The 21,521-nt window shown below is 35.6% G+C and overlaps 2 protein-coding genes across 3 annotated transcripts; one reads left to right on the forward strand and one right to left on the reverse strand.

Moving 5' to 3' along the window:
* Positions 1-832: 832 nt before the first annotated feature.
* On the reverse strand, positions 833-4,078 carry LOC144359232 (NADH dehydrogenase [ubiquinone] 1 alpha subcomplex assembly factor 8-like). The gene is made up of 3 exons (XM_078012480.1): positions 3,862-4,078; positions 2,406-2,504; positions 833-928 (listed from the first exon to the last, which is right to left on the reverse strand). Exons 1-3 carry the CDS (start codon positions 3,940-3,942, stop codon positions 911-913), a joined length of 198 nt encoding a protein of 65 aa, XP_077868606.1. The 5' UTR covers positions 3,943-4,078; the 3' UTR covers positions 833-910.
* Positions 4,079-7,951: 3,873 nt separating this feature from the next.
* LOC100377839 (protein FAM167A-like) lies at positions 7,952-21,401 on the forward strand. 2 transcript variants are annotated; one of them, XM_078012482.2, is made up of 3 exons: positions 7,952-8,072; positions 19,296-19,613; positions 20,172-21,401. In XM_078012482.2, the coding sequence occupies exons 2-3, from the start codon at positions 19,359-19,361 to the stop codon at positions 20,439-20,441; spliced, it is 525 nt and encodes a 174-aa protein (XP_077868608.1). In that variant the 5' UTR covers positions 7,952-8,072; positions 19,296-19,358; the 3' UTR covers positions 20,442-21,401. The 2 variants fall into 2 exon arrangements, with proteins under 2 accessions (XP_077868608.1, XP_077868607.1); XM_078012481.2 differs by lacking the exon at positions 7,952-8,072 and adding an exon at positions 12,230-12,339.
* Positions 21,402-21,521: the final 120 nt, after the last annotated feature.

A 21,521-nucleotide genomic window follows, 5' to 3' on the forward strand; every position in this document is an offset into this window, starting at 1 on the left:
ACCTCAACATAGAAACAACATTCAGATCAGATATCACCTCAACACAGAAGCAACATTCAGATCAGATATCACCTCAACACAGAAGCAACATTCAGATCAGATATCACCTCAACATAGAAACAACATTTAGATCAGGTATCACTTCAACACAGAAGCAACATTCAGATCAGATATCAACTCAACATAGAAACAACATTCAGATCAGATATCAACTCAACATTTATTATAATCAATACAAAATGATATACAAAACAATTAAGAATAAATGCTATCATTCCGTACAGCGTGATAATAATGTCTGCTATCATTCTTTAAAAGCCATATACCAGTAGTATTGCTCTCATCATAGATCATTGAAATCATGGTAGTGAATTCTGAGACACAAATATCAACACAAAAAATCACCTATGTACTTCTTACCAGTAGGTAAAGAGTGATTTTAAGCTATGCCATGCAACTTTTTTATAACAATGACAAGATTAATTTGTCATTTGGAAAAGTACATGTTTCATAATTCCCAAGGATGTCAAAACATGATCATATCTAAAATCACAAAAGTTGGTACGAATTACATTTCAAATGTTTTTGTTTTTTTAATAATGCCTAAAAAAACAGGTTATAACAAAATGTTACATGGCGTAATCAAACAAAAATAAAAATTTGATTAGCCTAATTAATGGTTGGCACCATGCTTTGAACCCTTGTAAAAGTCATTATTACCAGTAATACTGTATAAGTTTTAACAATTCTGACACTAGAGGGCGCTAGCTGAACAAGCAAGGCTTCATAACATTTGATTACAGTTCTATGTGTTACAAAACTTGAAATAAACTTGTTTTTTTCTGTTTCATCAGACTTGCAGCAGTCTTGTACACACATGAATCACAGTATACACTTCATTACTATCATGTTACGCTGTTTTCTTGGCCTGTTGGAAAAGAGCATAAATTAATTCTCTTCCTGTCAATAATGTTTCCATGTAACTTGTTATCTACTGATAGTAAAGGTCAAGGAAGACAAGTGAAAGCCAGTTATTATATCTTTTTTTACGAGCAATGCTCAATTATCATCAAATATACTGTAAATTGCTCTAATAGTAAAATATTATGGCATATCTAAAATGGTGACAAAGAATAAAAAATCAAAAAAAGCTTAGAAAGAACTCCCATATGCTGAGAGTATTGGAGACACATTAAATATAATTTGAAATTACTTAGCTGAAAACTAATTATGCAAATCAGAAAATAAATATGAACAGATTTGAGTGTAAAACTAATGAGGTCTCCGCAATGTAACAGAAAATCTATGTTTCCAAGTTTAATTGAAATGTGATAATAACCAAAATATTATGAAATATTAGGGAATTAATATGAACAGATTTTTACCCCAGACTAATTAGGTTTGTACATTGTCCTAGAGCATCTTTGTACTAAGTTTCATTGAAATGGAATAATTAGTACTTTAGATATCAGTGTGAAAGCTTAAAATTGGTTAATTATGCAAATTAGGTAATTAATAAGTACAGATTTTAACCCACAATTATCCAGGTCTGTCTATTGTCCTACAGCATCCATGTACAAACATTCATTGATATGTGATGATTAGTACCTGAGATATCAGTGTGAAAGTTGGAAATTGGTTAATTATGCAAATTAGGTGATTAATATGCACAAATATTTACAGAAAACTAATTGGGTCTCTGCATAATTCTAGATTCATTGAAATGTGATTAGTACTTTAGGTACCCGTGGAAAAGCTGAAAATTATCTAATTATGCAAATTAGGTGATTAATATGCACAAATATTTATCGGAAACAAATCTCTGCATAGTCCTTGAGTATGTAAGTACCAAGTTTCATTGAAATGTAATGCTCACTACTTATATCAAATGCTGAAAATTAATTAATTATGCAAATTAGGTAATTAATATGTACTGATATTACCATAAAAACTATCAGGTCTGTGCAGTGTCATATGACATCTACTTGAGATATCAGTGGAAAAACTGAAAATTTACTAATCATTATGCAAATTAGGTAATTAGTATCCACGGATTATTACCAAAAACTAATCAAAACCTAGCATTAGTTCAGAGAATCTATGTACATAGTTTCATCAAAATCCAATGAGTGGTTGTTTAGATATCAGTGGAACAGTCATGGAACCGCTGAAAATTGAATAATTATCATGCAAATTAGGTAATTAATATGCACAGATTTTTACTAAAAACTAATCAAATCTGTGCATATGTTCAGAGTATCTATGTACCAAGTTTCATCAAAATCCAATGAGTAGTTCTTTAGATATCAGTGGAACAGTCATAGAACAGCTAAACTGTACATACTAACTGCAAAGACTCCCATTATGTGCTTCGCACATGGGAGTCAACAATATATCTGACTTACATGCTTTTGAATACAGGTGTAAAATTCCTGAAATTCTTTGCTGCAGTCATTTTTCTGTAAATGTTCTTTCCTCGAAACACATTTTGCATAAACAGACCCCTAAAATACAAATACATAATAATTTTGTAAATTACGTTTATAAGTTTTAAAATTATGTCACAGATAACAAGTTAAAATAATATTTTGAACAATGTAAAATATACAAAATTGCAGATTTAAAAACACAATATTTGTGTCATTAGATCAATTAAATTGCACCATCAACAAAAGTACCTAATATTGCATTTATACTGGAACAGACCATTAAAATATGATTTATTTTAACAATAGACATGCCTCTCTCACTTAAGTAAGCCAATATGATACACATGTATACACCACAGAAATACAATAAATTAAAATGTGAAGCGCAAGAACGAAACGTGTACGTCTGCTTTATATTACTACAGAGTTCTGGATCATATATTTTTAGACCAACTGCCAGAAAATACTGCTTCAACAACAATTTAAGTAAATATTCTAACAATTAATCAGTGGATTGAAATCATGTCATGTGATTTTGAGGAAAACTCTAATTAACCCATTTTTTCCCGAAATCGAATAAGTAGATTCATTATACATCTCTCACCATATCGCCATAAGTTACAGCGTGCCATAATTTTGTGGTATTGCATTGGGTATTTTCATCCTACCATATTAGGGAATGCTAATTTTAAATGATGCGCGTAAGCATCTTCTAATAATAAAAACAAACATGGCTGCCACCAGGGTTCGACCGGACTCCACACAAAAAAGTTCACTTAGTCTGTTATATAAGAAATTGCAGAATGACAGCATATAGTCCCAGTGTTTGCTGACACAAGTGATCACATACTCAACTTGAATCCAAAAGCTTATAGTGCAGTGGTCATTGCACTGCGCATGTGTGACATTTGTGTTGATAAACATGATTTTCCCATAGTCCAATGCGCTCTTCAAATGAAAATCACAAGTATGAGGGTTGACCTGGGCGTGACTTGCACTGAATACCGCCAGTGACTTCTTCGATACCTTCCAATCACCTAAAAATTATCTAATTAAAGCTTGTTAATGTCTCAGTTTGTACTCGTTGATCTGCGCAACAGTCAAAGTGGCCATCTTTGTTAATTTGAGACCATATATCTCGCGCATGCGTGGCGCGACGACTACCGCCCTTTAAATTTCAATGGTGAGCTTGGTATGAACCTTGCGAGGTCAACGTCCTCAGACCACTAAAATAATACTAATCGGTCGTCTGTCGTCTATCGTCTGACACTGAACAGTGATACAAACGGTCCAACACACAGAAATGGGGATTGATAGAGAATGTAAGGATTGATAGGGATTGTTAGGATTGGTGAAAAGCCCAAAAAAAAAGTCAAAGGAGAAAAGAAACATCCAGGTCCCAAGTTTTCATATACTAGTACACGTGACTTGCCTCTTTGGAACACTCCGCCAGTAGCCTTGGAAACGCCGCTATTTTCCTCCGTGCAACTTCCCAGCTATTGCGGGACGACATCGCCGGTGACTGAATTTGGTCTAAATCATTGAAAGAATCATAAACAAGAACTGAAATTCGGGAGTGAATTATGTATTATCTACGTTTGGAACCAAACAGTGCGCACACAACAGCTGATTGCCACTTCCGGGTTTTTAAATATGCGACGTTGAGGGCGGCAGACTGTCCTAACCGCTTTGATTGTACATGTACCAATCCAACTTACTAGTATTTCATAGATTAGGCTAGGACACGGTGTCAGAAATATATTTTTAAGAATAAAATGCAATATTTACCACTGACAATTAAGAATGTCACACGGCTGGGAGGTATTTACTGAATCTGATATATAACATGTCGTAAATGCTACCCAGACGTTTGTTTGACCTTGTCAAAAATGTGGTTGATTTAGATAATTCATAAAATGGGATTGATTCTTGTCTAAAAACAGCATTTTGGTCAAAATAAATTAACCTGAACGCTTTAAATCCGATTCATGAAAACTTATTATTTAAAACACTTTTTCACGGAGATGAAAATGGGATTGGCATTAGTGCATACTGGCCCTCATTTATGATATATAGAAGATAATATTTGGTAATCGTAGTCCTAAATAACTATTAAAAATAGCTAGACGTTTCGAGCAATGGCTCTTTATCGATAGCATAGAAGAAAGTGTTATAACGTACAGGTAGAACATAGGAACGTAAAAAAATCCACAATAGAACAAACAACAAATAATAATAAAACAAATAACAAATAATAATAATTTTTTTTTTGGCTTTGACTACGATTACCAAATATTATCTTCTATATATCATATTTATCAGTCCGAACAGCGTTTATTTATTTATAAACTACAATTACGATTTTTCTATTTGCTGCTATCTTACTAATGTCATCGGGTAAGAATTTATGCTATCGATAAAGAGCCATTACTCAAAACGTCTAGCTATTTTTAATAGTTATTTAGGACTACGATTACCAAATATTATCTTCTATATACAAAATGTATCATATTTATCAGTCCGAGCAGCGTTTATTTATTTATTTATTTATGGCCCTCATTTAGATACGTAAGCCAGACACAATATTTATGTTTTGCATAAATTACCTGTTTATGTATGTTTTACGTTTATTCCAAATGTTCGGTATATAAGAATGCAGAAACAGATTACAGAGAGATGGGTATTTGAAAATGGGAAACAAATCGGACATGAGGCGATGAAGCTATTTCAAAATGAATTTCCTGCTGAGTGACCAGAAACAAACGGAAAATTAGCCGAATTTGCATGCTATTTTCAAAATTATTATTTGTCAATGTTTAGTCACAATTTTTATAGTTGCATTAGTCTTATCTTTAAATGTAATTTAGTACTAATCTATTTTAAAATGTTCGGCTCAGACACTTCATTCAATCATATATGCAATTGTATGATATACATAAATCCGAAAAACAGTGAGTGTCTTTAAAACGAATAACTTGATAAAGAACACATTATTATGTCTCAGTGAAAGGCATGAGCTAGGGATATTATAACGTTTTATCAATAAAAAAATATATAAATCAAAATGACTGGTTGGCTACGTCAACATCATCCAATCAGCAACCCCTTCATTTTAAAAAAAGTGCCAGTGGGCCATCGCAGTTGTCATGTCATTTGAAGGCTAGCACACACATTATGGGCGTAGATAGTGTGCAGCTCTCGAGCCAACCATTATTAATTATTATTAATTATTTGAATTTGAATAAAAGCCGATTCATAAATTGTTATAAATATATTTATAAACCAAGATACAGCGCTCTGCCATTCACTGTAAATATGATGGATCTCTGACGAGTGTTTTTACGTTACATTCATTCAACATTTTTAAAACTACGATGATCGAAGATTACTAGTATATTTTTAACACGTCATGCACTTACGTCATTCCCTGTTTAAATAATTACATCCGGGCTACCTAAGTCATGAAATTCTTCATTTTAAAGAAGCCCTACATCGAATCTACGAATCCTCATTTATCCTATTTACACGTGTAGTGCCTGATATGGAGTACACCGTGAAAGGTCAATTTGTTTCCAAGTAATTACATCCATCAACGCTAGTACAAATCAGGCTTAATAAAAGTAATCCCTTGATCTCGAAGTGCGATGTATAACACTATTTATTTGATGTTGTAAGCCCCTTTTCTCTTATGTACGGGATTAGTGTATATTAGACTATAAATCTTTACTGTCTCGATGAAGATTTATGATTCAATCAACGTTATACATTTAACGTGTTACTATGGCATCAATATAAGATCCAACGATGCAGATTTCCCGTGCATTTATTTATAGAACTTATCTCGACATCATGTGACGATTTTGATCTGATTGTTGCCATTGCTTGCATTGCTTCAGTAGCTTGCAAATTAACCAATCACCATGTCCCCTTTTACACAAGGAACCAATCAAAATACATGTAAAGGTAAACGATCGTTGTCCTGATTCTAAGACTCGCACTGATTGGTCATTTGTTTTTATGACTGTTATTTATAAATATTTAAAACAGAGAAAATCACTCTGCCGAGCGAGAATGATCTGGCACTCAGAATGATAACCATGGTTATTAACTTACATCGAGTTCTTATAACCGTAAATACAAAATGTAATAGTTGTGGGCAGTACCAGGTATAATCTTGGTTTTATTGAGTCTGTTATACCACACTGCTTTTTACTGCCAGTGACTATTGAAGAGAGAACATGGAGAACTTTGAGCTTGTCAAAATAATTCTGTTAATGTATGTTCAGATGAGCAATATATCTTGATTTATCGTAAAATGAAAAAACACGTTATTTTAATAAAAAAATAGCAGTATATATTCGATAAAATAATGAAAAGACATAAATGCGCATGCGCTTCTGATTTACTTGTAAAACAACTCACGAGAGACTCCGAGTTTGATATCATCGTGAGAATAGACGCATTTTCAAAACACACAAACGGAATGTCGTTTTATCACTATGTTGTTATATAATGAACTTAACAATTCTTTTGAATGAATAGTTCACTCTCAATTGTCAGGTGAATCACAAGCACTGGTGCCGAATTCTTTACTCCGAGATCCCCGTCGCTTCTGAACAAGAATATACAAAGGTTTAATTGCCCCCCAGCAATGGTATCGAAGAGTTGTCAAACTAATTAGTATTCTTCCTCTTTCTATCAACAAATACATTGATGTGAACAACTCAGACTATTGTTTAAGTTTGTAAAACAACATTTGTATGTGACTGTTGACCACTGAAACTAGGCGTCTATTGACATAGTGGTAATAGTGAGACCAATCTAGGTAACGGAACGCAGGGTGTACACACCGTCACGAGCCGAACAATCGCCAGCATCTCTATGCGTTAAATGAACTGAAAATATACACTAGTTGCGAAGGTAAGAGTGCCATGTTACCATCTGGGACAACTGAGGAAGGGGAAGTTCCGATGAATTTACACTATTTTATTATGTGATAGGAAAGCCTGTGTATCAAACGAGTCAGTTATTTTAAACTATGTTTACCCCTATGCAACATATACTCATTTATATTGTTTTCTGCAAACATGTATGCAATGTTTTCCAATTCACGGGTAATATTGTAACACGCAGACGTCACAACTGTTACCTGATATGTTTTGTCATAAGACGATTTTTTCAAAAATAAACAAAAATAAAGCCAGGTTTTACGTAGGTTTTTATAAAACACTTTCTGATATTGTTAATGGTTTCTACTAAACCTGCACGCATGCACCCAATACGCGGTTGATTTTGCAGTCAAACAATGTAAAGCACAATTCGTTGTGAAGTACAATGCTGATTCTTTTTATGAGTATGCTACTCCAAGGATGATGGATGTTCTTATATAGATTTATTCCCGTAATTAGCAGTCTTCTTCACAATTCGCCCAGTGGTCATTGAACTATCCCAATAAGCTCTAGTGTAAACTAATACTTTGAATATGATGTGATGACGTCATTAGAAACGTCAGTAGTGGATATGTTCAAAATATCTTCAGGGTGTAACGACGGTTTTCTTTCATGTGTAAAGTATCACAATATCGATAGATTTATGAAGAACTGTCCTCCATTCTGAGTTGCCATATTGAAAACAGCAGATTTGGTAAATACTTGATTTTTCATAATATTAATCTTGCACTATCTATCTATGCTTACATGGCGCCATGCAGACATTTACTAGACTTATTCCTTGGTATGTGTTTTTGACTTTATTGACTTCGCTTTAATCAACCAGAAATTCGACTAAAAAACAGAGGTTTATAGAATCCGTGTTCTATTTATCTCTTATACATTACTGGATAACTCCGTGTTTGGGTTCGCTACGTAACAATGATACACACCGGTGCAATGAACATAAATGTCCCTTTTATTGGTAAGCCCTAAGCGGTAGTGATATTTGATATTTTCCGCAATTTTTAGCATTTTTTCTTTTATCTTGTTTGATTATTGAACACATGGTGCCCATTGATTATTTTAGTATCCCCAGGCAGTCCCGTATATTGGCCAGTTTTGTGGACATGCCTGGGTCAGTTCCATTACCACGATATATGAGAATCACATATCGTGGGTGTGTAACTGTAGGGTTTTTTAATACATAAAACCGTTCCGCTAAACCATGGACGTATTAACACGTTAGTGCGTTCATGTCCAAACTCTTAAATGTATCACACTATATGCAACTCCTATGGAGTTATAATTAGATTAAAACATCTGAATGTCTTTGGAAAGCTAACTCAAATGAGTGTTTGAGACATTAAAACAAACTATAGCTCCTATGGTATTCATCATGTTTGCCTCTGAAAAGGCTTAGATGTACTTGTAACGTGCATTTGATTGTTTATTGTGTCTTATTTGTAAAAGTCAGTGAATACTGTGAAACAGTAATCTTTGATAATGGATTATCCCTTCATTGTTATATTTACATAACAATAGATACTAACCTATCACCGCCAAACAAGTTCGAGCCCCCCCCCCAATTTGCACCTTTTGCACAACATAGTAAGCACCGAAGTAGCACTGATTAATACATTGTAATATTTCTAAGTATAAAAGTAAAACAAATAATTCGTGTTTCGTTGTCGCTTTTTCTGTATTTTCTCAACTTATTCGCTTAGAAAATTAGGTTACGGATTTTTTAGCTTTGACAAAAGCTCACAACAGTTTTACAAGACGATATATTGAATAGTCACGACAGTTTCCGTGAAAACGCTATAACAAGTTTATTTGTATTTGGCCGCGAAGAAACGAAGCTACTTTATTATACAATGTATACTATTATAATCACTCTTTTTATACAAGTATCTGAACTATGATGAATCTTATTCCGTGGACAAATGGTAGTCCATCTTCTAAAATCAACTTGAAAGTTTCAAATACTATGGCGTATCGCGTGAATAATGCTGAACTAACCATTCAAGGCTCTTTGTTATGTTAAACCATGCAATTCAAATACACTGTCTTTCGTTACTCGGCCTCGTTATGTAAATCACGGTTACTAACCGTGTGTAAATGTACAATGGAAGATGTTTACCCACAATTTGGTTTTGGAAAACACATTGAAATGTCGCACCAAATGCCACGAACAATGAATTTGCACCATAGATAGATTAAAAGGTTATTGTAAAATATTTTATTTTAGCTGGAATAAATTTTCGCTGAAAATTTTTTTTGGATGTTTTGTATGGAATTTAATTTCCACTGATTTTTTATGAGTTGAATCATGATGTAAAGTATAGAAAAAAAGGCATATTGACTGGATTTTATTTTCACTGAATTATTCCTTCGGTGAAAATGGCGAAAATTAATTCCAAGAGAAATTAATGTATTTTACAGTGCATGGATGTTTTGAAAATGCATTTTTAATCATTATGTAGCTACCTCTAGACGCTGATATCTCTTTGGATCGAGTAGTTTTATATCAAATATTTTAAAGTCACCTTTCAGCATAAAAATGGTAAAGTGCAAGTAATACTTTATTTTATTTTATTTTATTTTATTTTTTATTTTATTTTATTTTATTTTATTTTATTTTATTTTATTTTATTTTATTTTATTTTATTTTATTTTATTTTATTTTATTTTATTTATACGTTAACCACACAGATAAATACATAGAATTATCCTATCAAAAGAGTAAAATTTCTACACAAAAACCATGGTAACGAGATAATTATAAAAATACGAATATAAAGTAAAAAGAAAAAAAAAGAAAAGGAGTATAGTCAACGTCACAGCATGTTGAATGATTAGCTTCGCTAATTTGCCTCCCCTATCACCACGCTCTTTTTCAATATTATAAACTTGCCTGATGAGATATAGACATCATGAAAATAATTGTTTTCGTTTCTCATGTGCAAGTAATATAATTTATAAAGTGTTGTTTTCTGGGTGCGTTTACTATGTCAAAATCAAATGCCTCCATGGTAATTTGGCCACCGACTCGGAGCATCGGTGGCGACCACAACGCGCCAGAACTTACCACCGTGTAGTCGCGCCAATTTCTAGCATGCATTAGTTAGCGACGTTCGATATTAGAATACTAGGCCTCAGCAGATGTTATAAAATCGTTATACCTATTTTTAGAACCGACAGTCGATTATCAGATGTCGTTGCGTTTTAAACAAGTGGCCTTTCTTTCCCCTCTATGGGTCCAGAACTGTCTTATATTCACGATGTTATATATATATATATTTTCTGCTTTAATAATCCAGGCTGCGTTTTTAACATACACCGAATTTATGTTGCAATTTACTGTATGTAAAAAACGCCTTATATTATTGTGGTTAGCATATTGGAATCAATACGTTTTTAAGAAATTTAAATAATACAAAAAAACTAGTTTTAAAATATGATGATACAAACCGCTATTATTCCTATGCAATACGTATTTGTTACATTTTGACGGGTTCCTAAATAGTACAGTTATGTCGAAGCGTATATCGATATGAATGCGTAAACGTTAAAACCCTGGTTTCAATTTTAGTGACGTAACAGTCGCGTCACGCTAATCTTGCTGTGCCAAGTACATACCGGTATTATCGGTATTATTTACATAATTTGTAACCACATATGCTATTACCATGACAACCACAGTTACAGAGACGGTCACGGTACCCTGCTATATACAATTGTTTTTCAAGACGATATTGTTGTACAGCAACCTATTCTGGTCGCAAACCGTACTTATCCACGTTTCTGAACATTTACTCTACAAATACAGATAGAGTAGTTGACAGAGTGATTCTCTAAGTGGCGATAGGGATAACTGTCAGTATTTGAATCCCAAATTCATTTTGATACTCCTTAAGTTAATTATGATTTATCGTAAACCGAATTGTTTGTTTGGCGGCTCGTGTCAGTGCGATTCTTAACCCACAATATTAAATCCATGGTTCTGTCCCTGTGTATGGTATGGATACCGTTTAGTTACACGCGTTGACATTCGTACTTCTACTCTAAAGTTGTGTATGTATGCGCCACGGTTTTGACATCAATTTTTGAGGCTCGCCAAATTTTGTTAGCCCCGTTGTCGCCACTAACAAACATTTAATCATTTCGGGGCAAACAAACAAAACAATTCTGAACCCCAAAGCACCCCAACGTCGATCATTTTTGGTCCAGTTTTCAACAGACTTCGTACTACTAGTATCCCACCAAAAATCCAAATGAGCACCATCTGAAACGAAATCCGTTATAGCGAGCATGGAACTATAAACCCCCATGTAGCGAGTAAGGAACACATGCTTTTATTATTTTTAGTTCATATATGCGTTGCTATGCCGTTCGGTAGAACAATGATCGAACTGTAGTGCACCATTGACACCGATGTTAGCTATATGGATAAGCCAGTCCACATCAGGAACGAGGGAAATATTGTGTTACCTGTGTTAGCCCTATGAATACAAGCCAGTCGACGTCGCCAACGAGTACACCATTTATACGTGAATATATAGATATGTAGATACAAAGAATCTAGTCCACCTATCAACAACTTAATTCTGTTTAATTGTTGATCATCGACGATCCTGGAAATGCTGCACAGATATATGGAATCGTGTTTCAGTCAAAATACCCAGTATTACTGTGATATGTCACACGCAATCAACAATAATCTCAATAGCTCTCTAAGTTGACATTGCACCGCACTGTGTTATACGTTTTTTTTTTGCAATATAGTGTTGTTACCAAGTGTCAATTTTGTGACGTCATGAGGTCACATTGGGTCAATTCAACCGTAGAGTACGAGTGTATACTTTCTATCACTTAACTTAGTGTGTTTGAATGCGACGTTTACAAACACACGGAACACATTATTACGCTGAAAGGCACCTATATCGAGGAGTTTAAATTTACAGATTGCTTATTGAAAGGTATGTGTTGTGACAAATGTTGACATGGCGTTGTATGATGCCAGCGATGTTTAAGTTTGTGCACGTGTCTCGATATCTTTATTTGGTTTTCAGATACATTGAATTACGTTGTCCAAAAGCGATTGAAATTATGCCAGGCGATCTAAAGGTGTCACTAGTTTGATTGTTAAATGGTCTGGATTTCATTCTGTCTTTGTGTAAATAGTTATGGATACGATGGTACTGTCTCCCCTAAACGTCGGGTAAAAATGGCAAATTTACAATGGATCGAGCACAAAATATGAACAGTAATCAACCTCAATAACTCAAACCCCAACAAATGTGGTGGTGGTGGTGGTGGTGGTGGTGGTGGTGGTTGCGGTGGTGGTGGTGGCGGTGGTGGCGGTGGCGGTGGTGGTGGTGGTGGTGGTTGCGGCGGTGGCGGTGGCGGCGGCGGCGGTGGTGGTGGTGGTGGTGGTGGTGGTGGTGGACCAAAAAAGAGTCAAATGTATATGTATAAGGACTGTTCTAAAATTAATAGGCAGCTAAACACACGTAGAAATGTTAAATGAAACAAATGCCATGGACCTCGGGGTACAGGGGTACATAATGACTTTTCAACGCGGAGGTAAACGCATGTCGTGTCGTATTGAAGCGATTCACCGTGGTGACATGAGCAGCCCGAGCCACTGAAGCGAAGCACCGAAAATGCTGCAACTTGCAAATTTCTGTAAAATATACTAATGATGTTTTAATTATTAATTATTGACGTGAAGTCTACTCGCTTAGAAAAGCTTATACGAATCACTTGGTTTCCCTGTAAATCGAGGTTCGTGTTCTAATCTGTTTCAGCGACCATTAATCACGCTCTGTGTTGTTGGAACTATTTATAGTAGTAGTAATTGTCTACCACGTGATTTAGTAAAATACACCATTCACTACTAAATCGTGCTTTCCCGGAGATTGCTGTCCCAAGGCGTGGGTCTAACACCCTATATAGAAATGAAGAGCACGTTCATGGCTAGGACATTTATGACTATAATGTGATCAACACAAGTGGCGTTTGTTGGGTTAACGAGGAGCAACGGACCAGGTCCCTGGTTCCACAGCACAATGCGCTATGCCCTCGTGTGGTACATATGAAGCGTCAACTCATTCTAAACGTCGTTATAATAACAGCGTTGCACCGACGAAATGACAGGTGGCTATTCGGTTGGAACTATAACTTTGACAGAATGAAATGCCAATGGCTTGTTTGCATTGTCAAATGTGTTCATATTTGTATGTGTAATTATACTATATCAAAATAATATTGGTAACACCTTATTTCCCGTAAAAATGAAAAGATATACAAGTTATACAGTATTTTTCAACAAAATATGTCTACTAACCTTTTGGATATTTTGTTTCGATCACGTGACCTGATATTTGGCGCAATGCTGAATTTTTCATTGCATAAATGTAAGTCAAAACAGAGCGTACTGTCTTTGAAATATACACATCTTAACTATCATAATTGTTTTCGTTGTGAATTATATTAAATTAAAAAAAGAATATCTGGTTTCTTATGATCAGCAGCACAAATGTCCCCATTTTAATCTTCACTGCGTCTAACAGATTATTTTAGTTTAGCTAAATTTTCACGTATATTTTGAAAAGAATACATGCTAGTCACTCTAAAATTAAACTTGGTGGATATTTTATAGTGATGAATATTATTTTTTAGTTTGAAGAAGATCAGATACAAATTGTTATACTTATTGTGACCACAAAAGAAGAGTTACAAGTTCACCAATATTATTAAAAATGTTCATGCCAGGCATTAAGCGAACTTGGCCTAGATCTTGTAATATATTATTACCTGAGTCTGTGTAGATATAAACAAAATAAATGTTGGGGAATGTAATAATACAAGGACAACGATAACAACATGATGACGATGAGTACATACATTATTTCTCATATACATTTACTATTGTCTAATGTATGGGAAATGTAAAAATGAATCAATAAATCTTTCAAATGCATGTACGATAGTAAACTATAATTTCTGCGTACATGGAATATTTTACATGTAAAAGTCGAAGCATATTTATATGTCGTACTACTCTGGCACTTGTTGTCCACAGAGTGGCGTGGTAGTGTTTCATTATGCGAACTGCGAGGTGTTACTATGGAAACAGTTCTCCACATGATCTGTCAGATTGTAGTTTAAACACTGTAATATTTCAAATACGTTGACAAGTTGAAATACCGCACATAATGAAATATCCATTATTATTGTGAATTTGATGGAATGTGAATTTGATAATAACCTGTGTGATGCATGACGGGAAATCTATAGTAAGCACGTCGACATGAAAGATGGTTTCGCGTCGCCTGCCGGTTCTATATTGTTTTTTTAGAGCAGACTGAATAGCCTTGAACGTTGTACTGGCATGTCACACCAATACCACCAGTTTGTCTTTTATCTCGTATGCTCTCAGACAAAATACAATTAATTCCTGACTATTAGTAGTTAAAACGTTTCTATATGAATACTTGTGTGTACTTATAGAACGCACTGTTTGTAGAATTTACCTTGCGATACACGCCTTTGTCGTCAGTGATACGACTCACCTGGCACCCCGTCACGTGAACACTACGTCACGACACCATACGTCGGGTGAGTATAACTGAGTTATCATCGATGCTATGTCCGAACGACATGTTACAATTTAAATATGATGCGAGTCGTTAAATTCTCTAGTAGGAGTATAAGAAATCGAGTTTAACGATTGTTTTAAACAAGGGTTATGTATTTTGTACACATTATATGTGACAGTAAGGGTGTATACCGTGTAATGTTGTAGCAAACAAGTATTTCTTTCGTGGAACCACAACCGCGACTTGTCGACAGACTGATGACTTTACTGACGATTACGTCAAACATACAGAGTGCGTTACACGACTGAGCGAGCGAACATCTTTGGGTGATTACATCGCCAGGCACCCCTTACTAGGCCATTTTTGCGTACAGAATGTAGTTAATATTTTACTTAATAATAAATATACTCTAATGTAATCTTAATTGTACCTGACCTCATAGTGTGTATAAGTAGATATATATATGTATTGCAGTTTATAAGAATTAACAATGGTTTCCTTGTTTGAGATCTTACAGTACAGACAGTAACGCCTGATTACTCACGGTGCCTTACTATCAACCCCTGATAAATTTACTGAGCAGTCTGAGTACTACGTAGAATGTGTGAACTACACAACGTTTTTCAAATTTAATTCATTATCGCCTCCAGCGCAGACGCCTTAATGACGCCAATACTTCTGATGTCGTGGAAAACCCACAGACTGTACAAGTTACAAATGACCATTCAGCCGACGAAAGCATGACATGTCTTTGTTAAAACATCTGAGATCAAAGTGTGATTGTTTGGAAGGACGGCAAAGGCTAATTACCCCCACGACCACGTGACTAACCCGCTAACTAGATTGATAAAGACAATTGCAGAATTGTAACTAAACATATGTTGTTCGTGGTGTTAATACAACGAAACTAATGATGTATGAATACCACGCTGTACTCGTATCACATTTAAACATATGCTAACCGTGATGTTCATACACGATTTCATTTATAACTTCTGAAGTAATACTTTAAATTTGTTGGAAGTTAAAACGGGGGAGTCGTCACCTGCGCATGCGTCAGATGGCCATAGTGTGTTATTGTTTACCAACAAGCGTCTACCCATGAGCCTTGGCGTTTTTAGCGTGTGTTGTTATCGTCGTCGTGACCCAATTCCCGCGCGTGCGCAGGTGGCGAACCTCCCGCTTTAAGAACATGGTAGCACACCGGTGCCAACCATACACTTAAATGGTTGCCCTAGCAACATGATAACTGAAATGAACATTTTTGCATTTTTAAAATTTTGCTACCAAATGCTCAATACTTCGTATATTTTATATAATTTATCGACAAGAGTAGCTCATACAATGTACAAGTCGGTAGGCTGATTGGCAAGATGTGTGATCTGCCTGTCAGGTTTGAACGTAATCGGTCCAGACGAAAAAACAAATCACGGAAAGATATTACGCACGTATAGACATACATACAGACATACATACACACAGGCAGACGGACGGACAGAGACAATGTATAACATGCTGATCGCAAACATAGGACAACGACCAAAATGACCATTTTTATTTATTTAAGTTTTAGTTTTCGTTTTTTTCGTAATATATTTACGTTTTTTGTCGTTCCATCTGTCTAATTTTCATTAATATAATTAAATACACGAGTAATATACATACTTGAACTTACGGATAAAATCATGTCCTTAATCATTTGCAACAGATGTCGTGTTGTTTTGTTTTACCCATAATGCCTTGTTCGAAAATCAAAATAGTTGACAACGCAAAATAATATACTAAGTTGAATACAGAAAAGCTGGAAATTACATTCCCCTTAACATGTTATTCTAAGTCAGTGTGATTGGACTTCCGAGACCAATTCTAACTTGGTATTATTCGTGAGACTGTGTTTATTTTTAAACCAGAAATCTGAATAGTAAATATTGATAATTATATTATACCAGTATATTGATGGTGTTAATCCATTGATTTGATTGGTCCAAACACAAAATGTGCATATGCAATCCATGATATATTGGCTGATAATGCACGGCTAAACCAAGTGGCTCTGGAACATGAATTGACTACAGGTTTAATACGGAAATACATAAAACCGGTATTATTTGATTTTTAGGGAAATATAGTGGTTGAAATTTAGAAGAATATTGAAAAAAATACTGAATTAAAAACATCTGAAAAGTTATATAACTATAATATTGCTTTTTGTTAATGGTGGGATCCAAGTTGTGAGCGTCGGTCGCTGGGTGATTGTCGTTCGCCACACAAACCTAAACCACCGTCCCTTAACACCGTGAGGTGCCTACACGAACGCCAGAACGCTATGTTCTCAGTGTTGTTACTTTGAGATGGATTGCGAACTTCCAACAAAGAAAACATGATCTTTAAGTACAAGATATAATTGAAGGATTTAATGACATAAAAATGCAAAAAAAACTATGAGTCACAGGCAAAAATGTATGCCACCAATAACAACGGGTGTCCGGTAGCGGCAGCTGACAAAATTGCAGTGCTGTCATGAATTTGTTTTTGCGTATCTGTTAACCGACTTAATTAGTTGATTATTAGCTGAATTGCTGTGTTATGTCTGTCATCGTTTAGGCCTATTTGAAGTTTTGGACGGAACGTGGCTCAGTGATTTGGAACTAATTACCAGATAACCGTCGCGATTCTGACAGTTGATATTCATAGTTATTAATGTAGTGAACGATTAATCAAAAGATATGACGTATTCAGTACTTAGTTTGATTGGCTTTATGATTGAAGGTTACGCCCTAGAGTCTTTTTACTGTTTTGTAATTGGTTAGAGTTTTGAAAATGAATAAAGAGAGTTTGAGTTGGTCTTGGGGAGCACAGCAAGAGAGAGTGCAGTCCTGGAGAGTCGAGTCGAGTCCTGGAGAGACTTGGGGCGAGCCTTGACGCAGTCTAAAAGAGTCTTGGGTCAGCCTTGTGATAGTCCTGGGGATTTCCCCCCAGGGCGCTGTGTCTTATAGAGTGCTCCACAGATCGACTAAGACGAGAGCTGAAACGTATTTCGTTGTGTGTGTCTTATTTGACTGTAAAGCTTAAGTGACTTTCCCGATCCCGTACCTCAAGGGGACGAGATAGAGAGACGAGACGAGTTCCCCCCCCCCTGACACGTGTGGAGAACCCCTAGAGGAAAAGATTTTCCCCGTGATAGTGCACCCGGGTAATTGCCATCTGTTTCAAAAAACACGGGACAACGCAGGATTCGACGACGATATATGATATTGTATTTCTTCACTATGGGTAAATAAATTACAGGAGATGATGAAGGTAATTTCGAAAGCTACAGATTTGTGCCCAGTGTACACCAACCACTGTATTAGAGCGACGGCGTGCAAAGTCTTTCGGCCTTAGTTGAGACAAGGCATATCATGTACGTGTCACAAAAACGATGCGAAAATCCGATCTTACACCATCAAACTTACCCCAGAACAACGACAAAACTTGTCAGTCATACTATCACAAAACTTTGGTTATACCAAAGTTATCCAGGTCAGATATTGGAACTGAGGTCGCTGTGCCGGTCGCCGTACGTGATACACCGCGTCCCGCCGCGTCCCGCTGAACGTCAAATATCCACAGTTACAAGTAGTATGATGAGTCACAAAACCGGTTTATTTCACAACTGTACTTTCAATGGGCAAATTACAGTCCAAATTGTACAAAAACCGGAATGAAAACGTGGAAAATCCGTTGTTTAAATGATCCAAACTGTACACGACCTTGTATTTCAAATCGCGTTGTGCGTCAGTAAAAGGTCAGAAAGGTCATCCTTTGTTATGCTAATTTGTGTGTTTACGCTGCTCTATTCAACGTGGATATGTTTTTTTTTCATGTGGAATAAATATTAGTTTGTATTCAATTTGAACTGTGTTGCGCATGTAATTTTTGTATGCATTCAGCGTACAACTACATACTATTCTTATAAATATTCATGTTCAAGGGCCATAATCATGATCTTTCAGTAGATGAAAGTAAACTCTTTTTTTACAAGTTTTATCGAATTGTCAATATACTGGTATAATATAATAGCAATAACCCCTGCCGAAGTTGGGTATACCACTTGATATTGCACAATTCACTCCATATATGCACTCGCCTGCGGCTCGTGCATATATGTCGTGAATTGTGCAATATCTCGTGGTATACCCGCCTTCGGCGGGGGTTATTGCTTAATTAAACCGTAACTTTTGAAAAAAAAAACATAGTTCGGGTTCTAGAGAAAAACGATGTAAAGTTGTTGGTTTATAATAATACTTATAATGTTAACATGATTAACCAATTTTCATTTTTTTTTTCAGAACGACCGAGATTACGAAATTAAACTTTGCGATAATAAGTAAGCAATTAATTTAACAAAGACGATGACGTCATCACCAATCACCACCATCACCGAAAGCAGCGAAGAAGATGATACTATGGACGAAATGACGGAATTAAAAGCCATGACAACCAGGTTGAAATTGCAAACAAGACGACCATCTTATATCGAATGGAGATCAAAGCTCGAGAAGCCATCATTAGCTTATTATAACTCGTCAGACGACGTTATCGGAAAATCACACCAAGAAAGGAAAGCAGAAATAGACAACGCCCTCAGTTGGCTGAGACGTGAATTGGTATTTATTTCCTATTTGTTTGCTTTTGTTGAAAGATGGCGGTGTAGGAAACGCACTAAAGTTAAATCCCACTGGTTTATTTCAAAATAATTTGTTACCAGACATATAATCTGCCGATGATAGCCTAAAACATGTTATAAACTGTACTGTATGATTTACGGAACCCGGCATGTTTGCATATAATAGACGGTAGTTTTCTGAACACATTTGTTTAAATCTGTTCAAGATGTAAATAATGGAGGCAAATATTTTACCCAGCAATAATGTGATTCCCTATAATTATTAATATCATCTCGATCTGCCTTCTTATAAAGGAATACGATCAAACCGATTGCCCATTCATACGTGGAAACACCAGCGATGAGTAATTGAATGAACAATTTCACTAACATTTCACAGAACTCGCGCGGGCTATTACTCAACAACTCCACCAACATATTGTTGCATCCTGGGCCTTTACAATTTTCAAATCAAGTTTTTTAGTTGATCACAATCGTTTTTAGTATCACAGGAATTATAATTATCGACAATTAAATAAAATGTAATTTCTTTTTACAGGTTGACATGAGGACACAAGACCAAAGCCTAGCCCGTCAACTCATGAATATTCATCGTGAAATTCAACGTCTTCGTTTGGAACAGAGCTGCGAAGCACACCGTGATATGCTAGATGAAGTACAGTACACGATAGAAGAGCAGGACGAAATGACTGACGTCTGTGACATGCAGGCTATGGACCCAAATTTACTGAGAATCATGAAATCGCCACTTGGTCACTTTGGAGTAACTCGCATGAATTTAAATGCGCGCCGGTTTTCATTATGTTAAATATGTGAAACTAGGACGTTGTCATGGTAACATGTAGACAGTCCCCCCCCCCATGACGATTATCGAGTCAATGTGATTGTGCCTGATTGGCCAACCAGCCATAACACTTAACTGACAGACGAATCAGAAAGCAGCTTCTTTGTTTGACGTTTAAAATTCTGCCTCGCACATATGCTTCGCGCTTCTTGAGTGACGATTACTTGATCGATCCTCGGACTGATTATCCTTACTTGAAATATGAATATCCTACGCACGTCTTTGGATGACAAAACTTGTACAGTGAAAAGCACAAAACCAGAGCTTTGCTTAAGAACGTTAAATTCAAATATTCAATAGTGATTGGCTCAAGAGCTTAATATTATCAATGTCAATGATGCGCGGGCAAGTCTTCACGCGACATGGCAACTGCGCATGCTCATATATTCAAAATACATAGTAAGGTTCTTGTTGATTGGATAACGTTGAACATTTGTCTAGAACTATTGTTGATGTCACAATACTATTTTAAGATTGGTCAATTTGAATTTAACATTTATTTTGAATGAATACTTTTATAACGCGTATAACGTTTGATACGCAATGTAGTGTTTTATTTCATTCGGTCCACATTGACCTGATAACTTCGTGAATACATTTTGTTTAAAAACATGTATCGATGGACGCCTTTTCATTTTTGCTAACACTCTTCCAGTGTGAGAAATGAATAGGATTATCTTATATAATCTAATCTGTTTTTATACTATATTCTGCATTCCAATGATCATTTGTTTAGCATGCCATGACTATAGCCACGTTTGCAAACATGGGGAATATTGTCGCTATTTCCAAAGAAAAAGCTTAATATCCGACATTATGTAATTGGATTTTGTAGTGGGTAGTTTTCGCGGGGAGTAGGGCTTTGTCACAGTAATTGGTCCTTTTATCGTTGTTGAGAATTAAAGTGTTATGTGTCTTTAACAACTGGTTTTATTTGGGAATACCATCCTTTGGAGATTTATCCTCATTATTCCATCAGTGACACTTCTCGATGGCGTTTTCGCGGTCATTGTTATTTACGAAAATATTTATTCACAATTGTAT

This window comes from Saccoglossus kowalevskii, chromosome 14, assembly GCF_978046115.1.
Source record: "Saccoglossus kowalevskii chromosome 14, keSacKowa6.1, whole genome shotgun sequence".
In the NCBI taxonomy this organism is placed as follows: domain Eukaryota; kingdom Metazoa; phylum Hemichordata; class Enteropneusta; family Harrimaniidae; genus Saccoglossus; species Saccoglossus kowalevskii.

Excerpts from the sequence above, each read along its gene's own strand:
- LOC100377839 (XM_078012482.2), top strand. The coding sequence starts at position 19,359 with ATGACGTCATCACCAATCACCACCATCACCGAAAGCAGCGAAGAAGAT. Across the intron at positions 19,614-20,171 it reads GTTGGCTGAGACGTGAATTG|GTTGACATGAGGACACAAGA; the intron begins GTATTTATTTCC and ends TTCTTTTTACAG.
- LOC144359232 (XM_078012480.1), bottom strand. The coding sequence starts at position 3,942 with ATGTCGTCCCGCAATAGCTGGGAAGTTGCACGGAGGAAAATAGCGGCG. Across the intron at positions 2,505-3,861 it reads TGGCGGAGTGTTCCAAAGAG|GGGTCTGTTTATGCAAAATG; the intron begins GCAAGTCACGTG and ends TTTGTATTTTAG.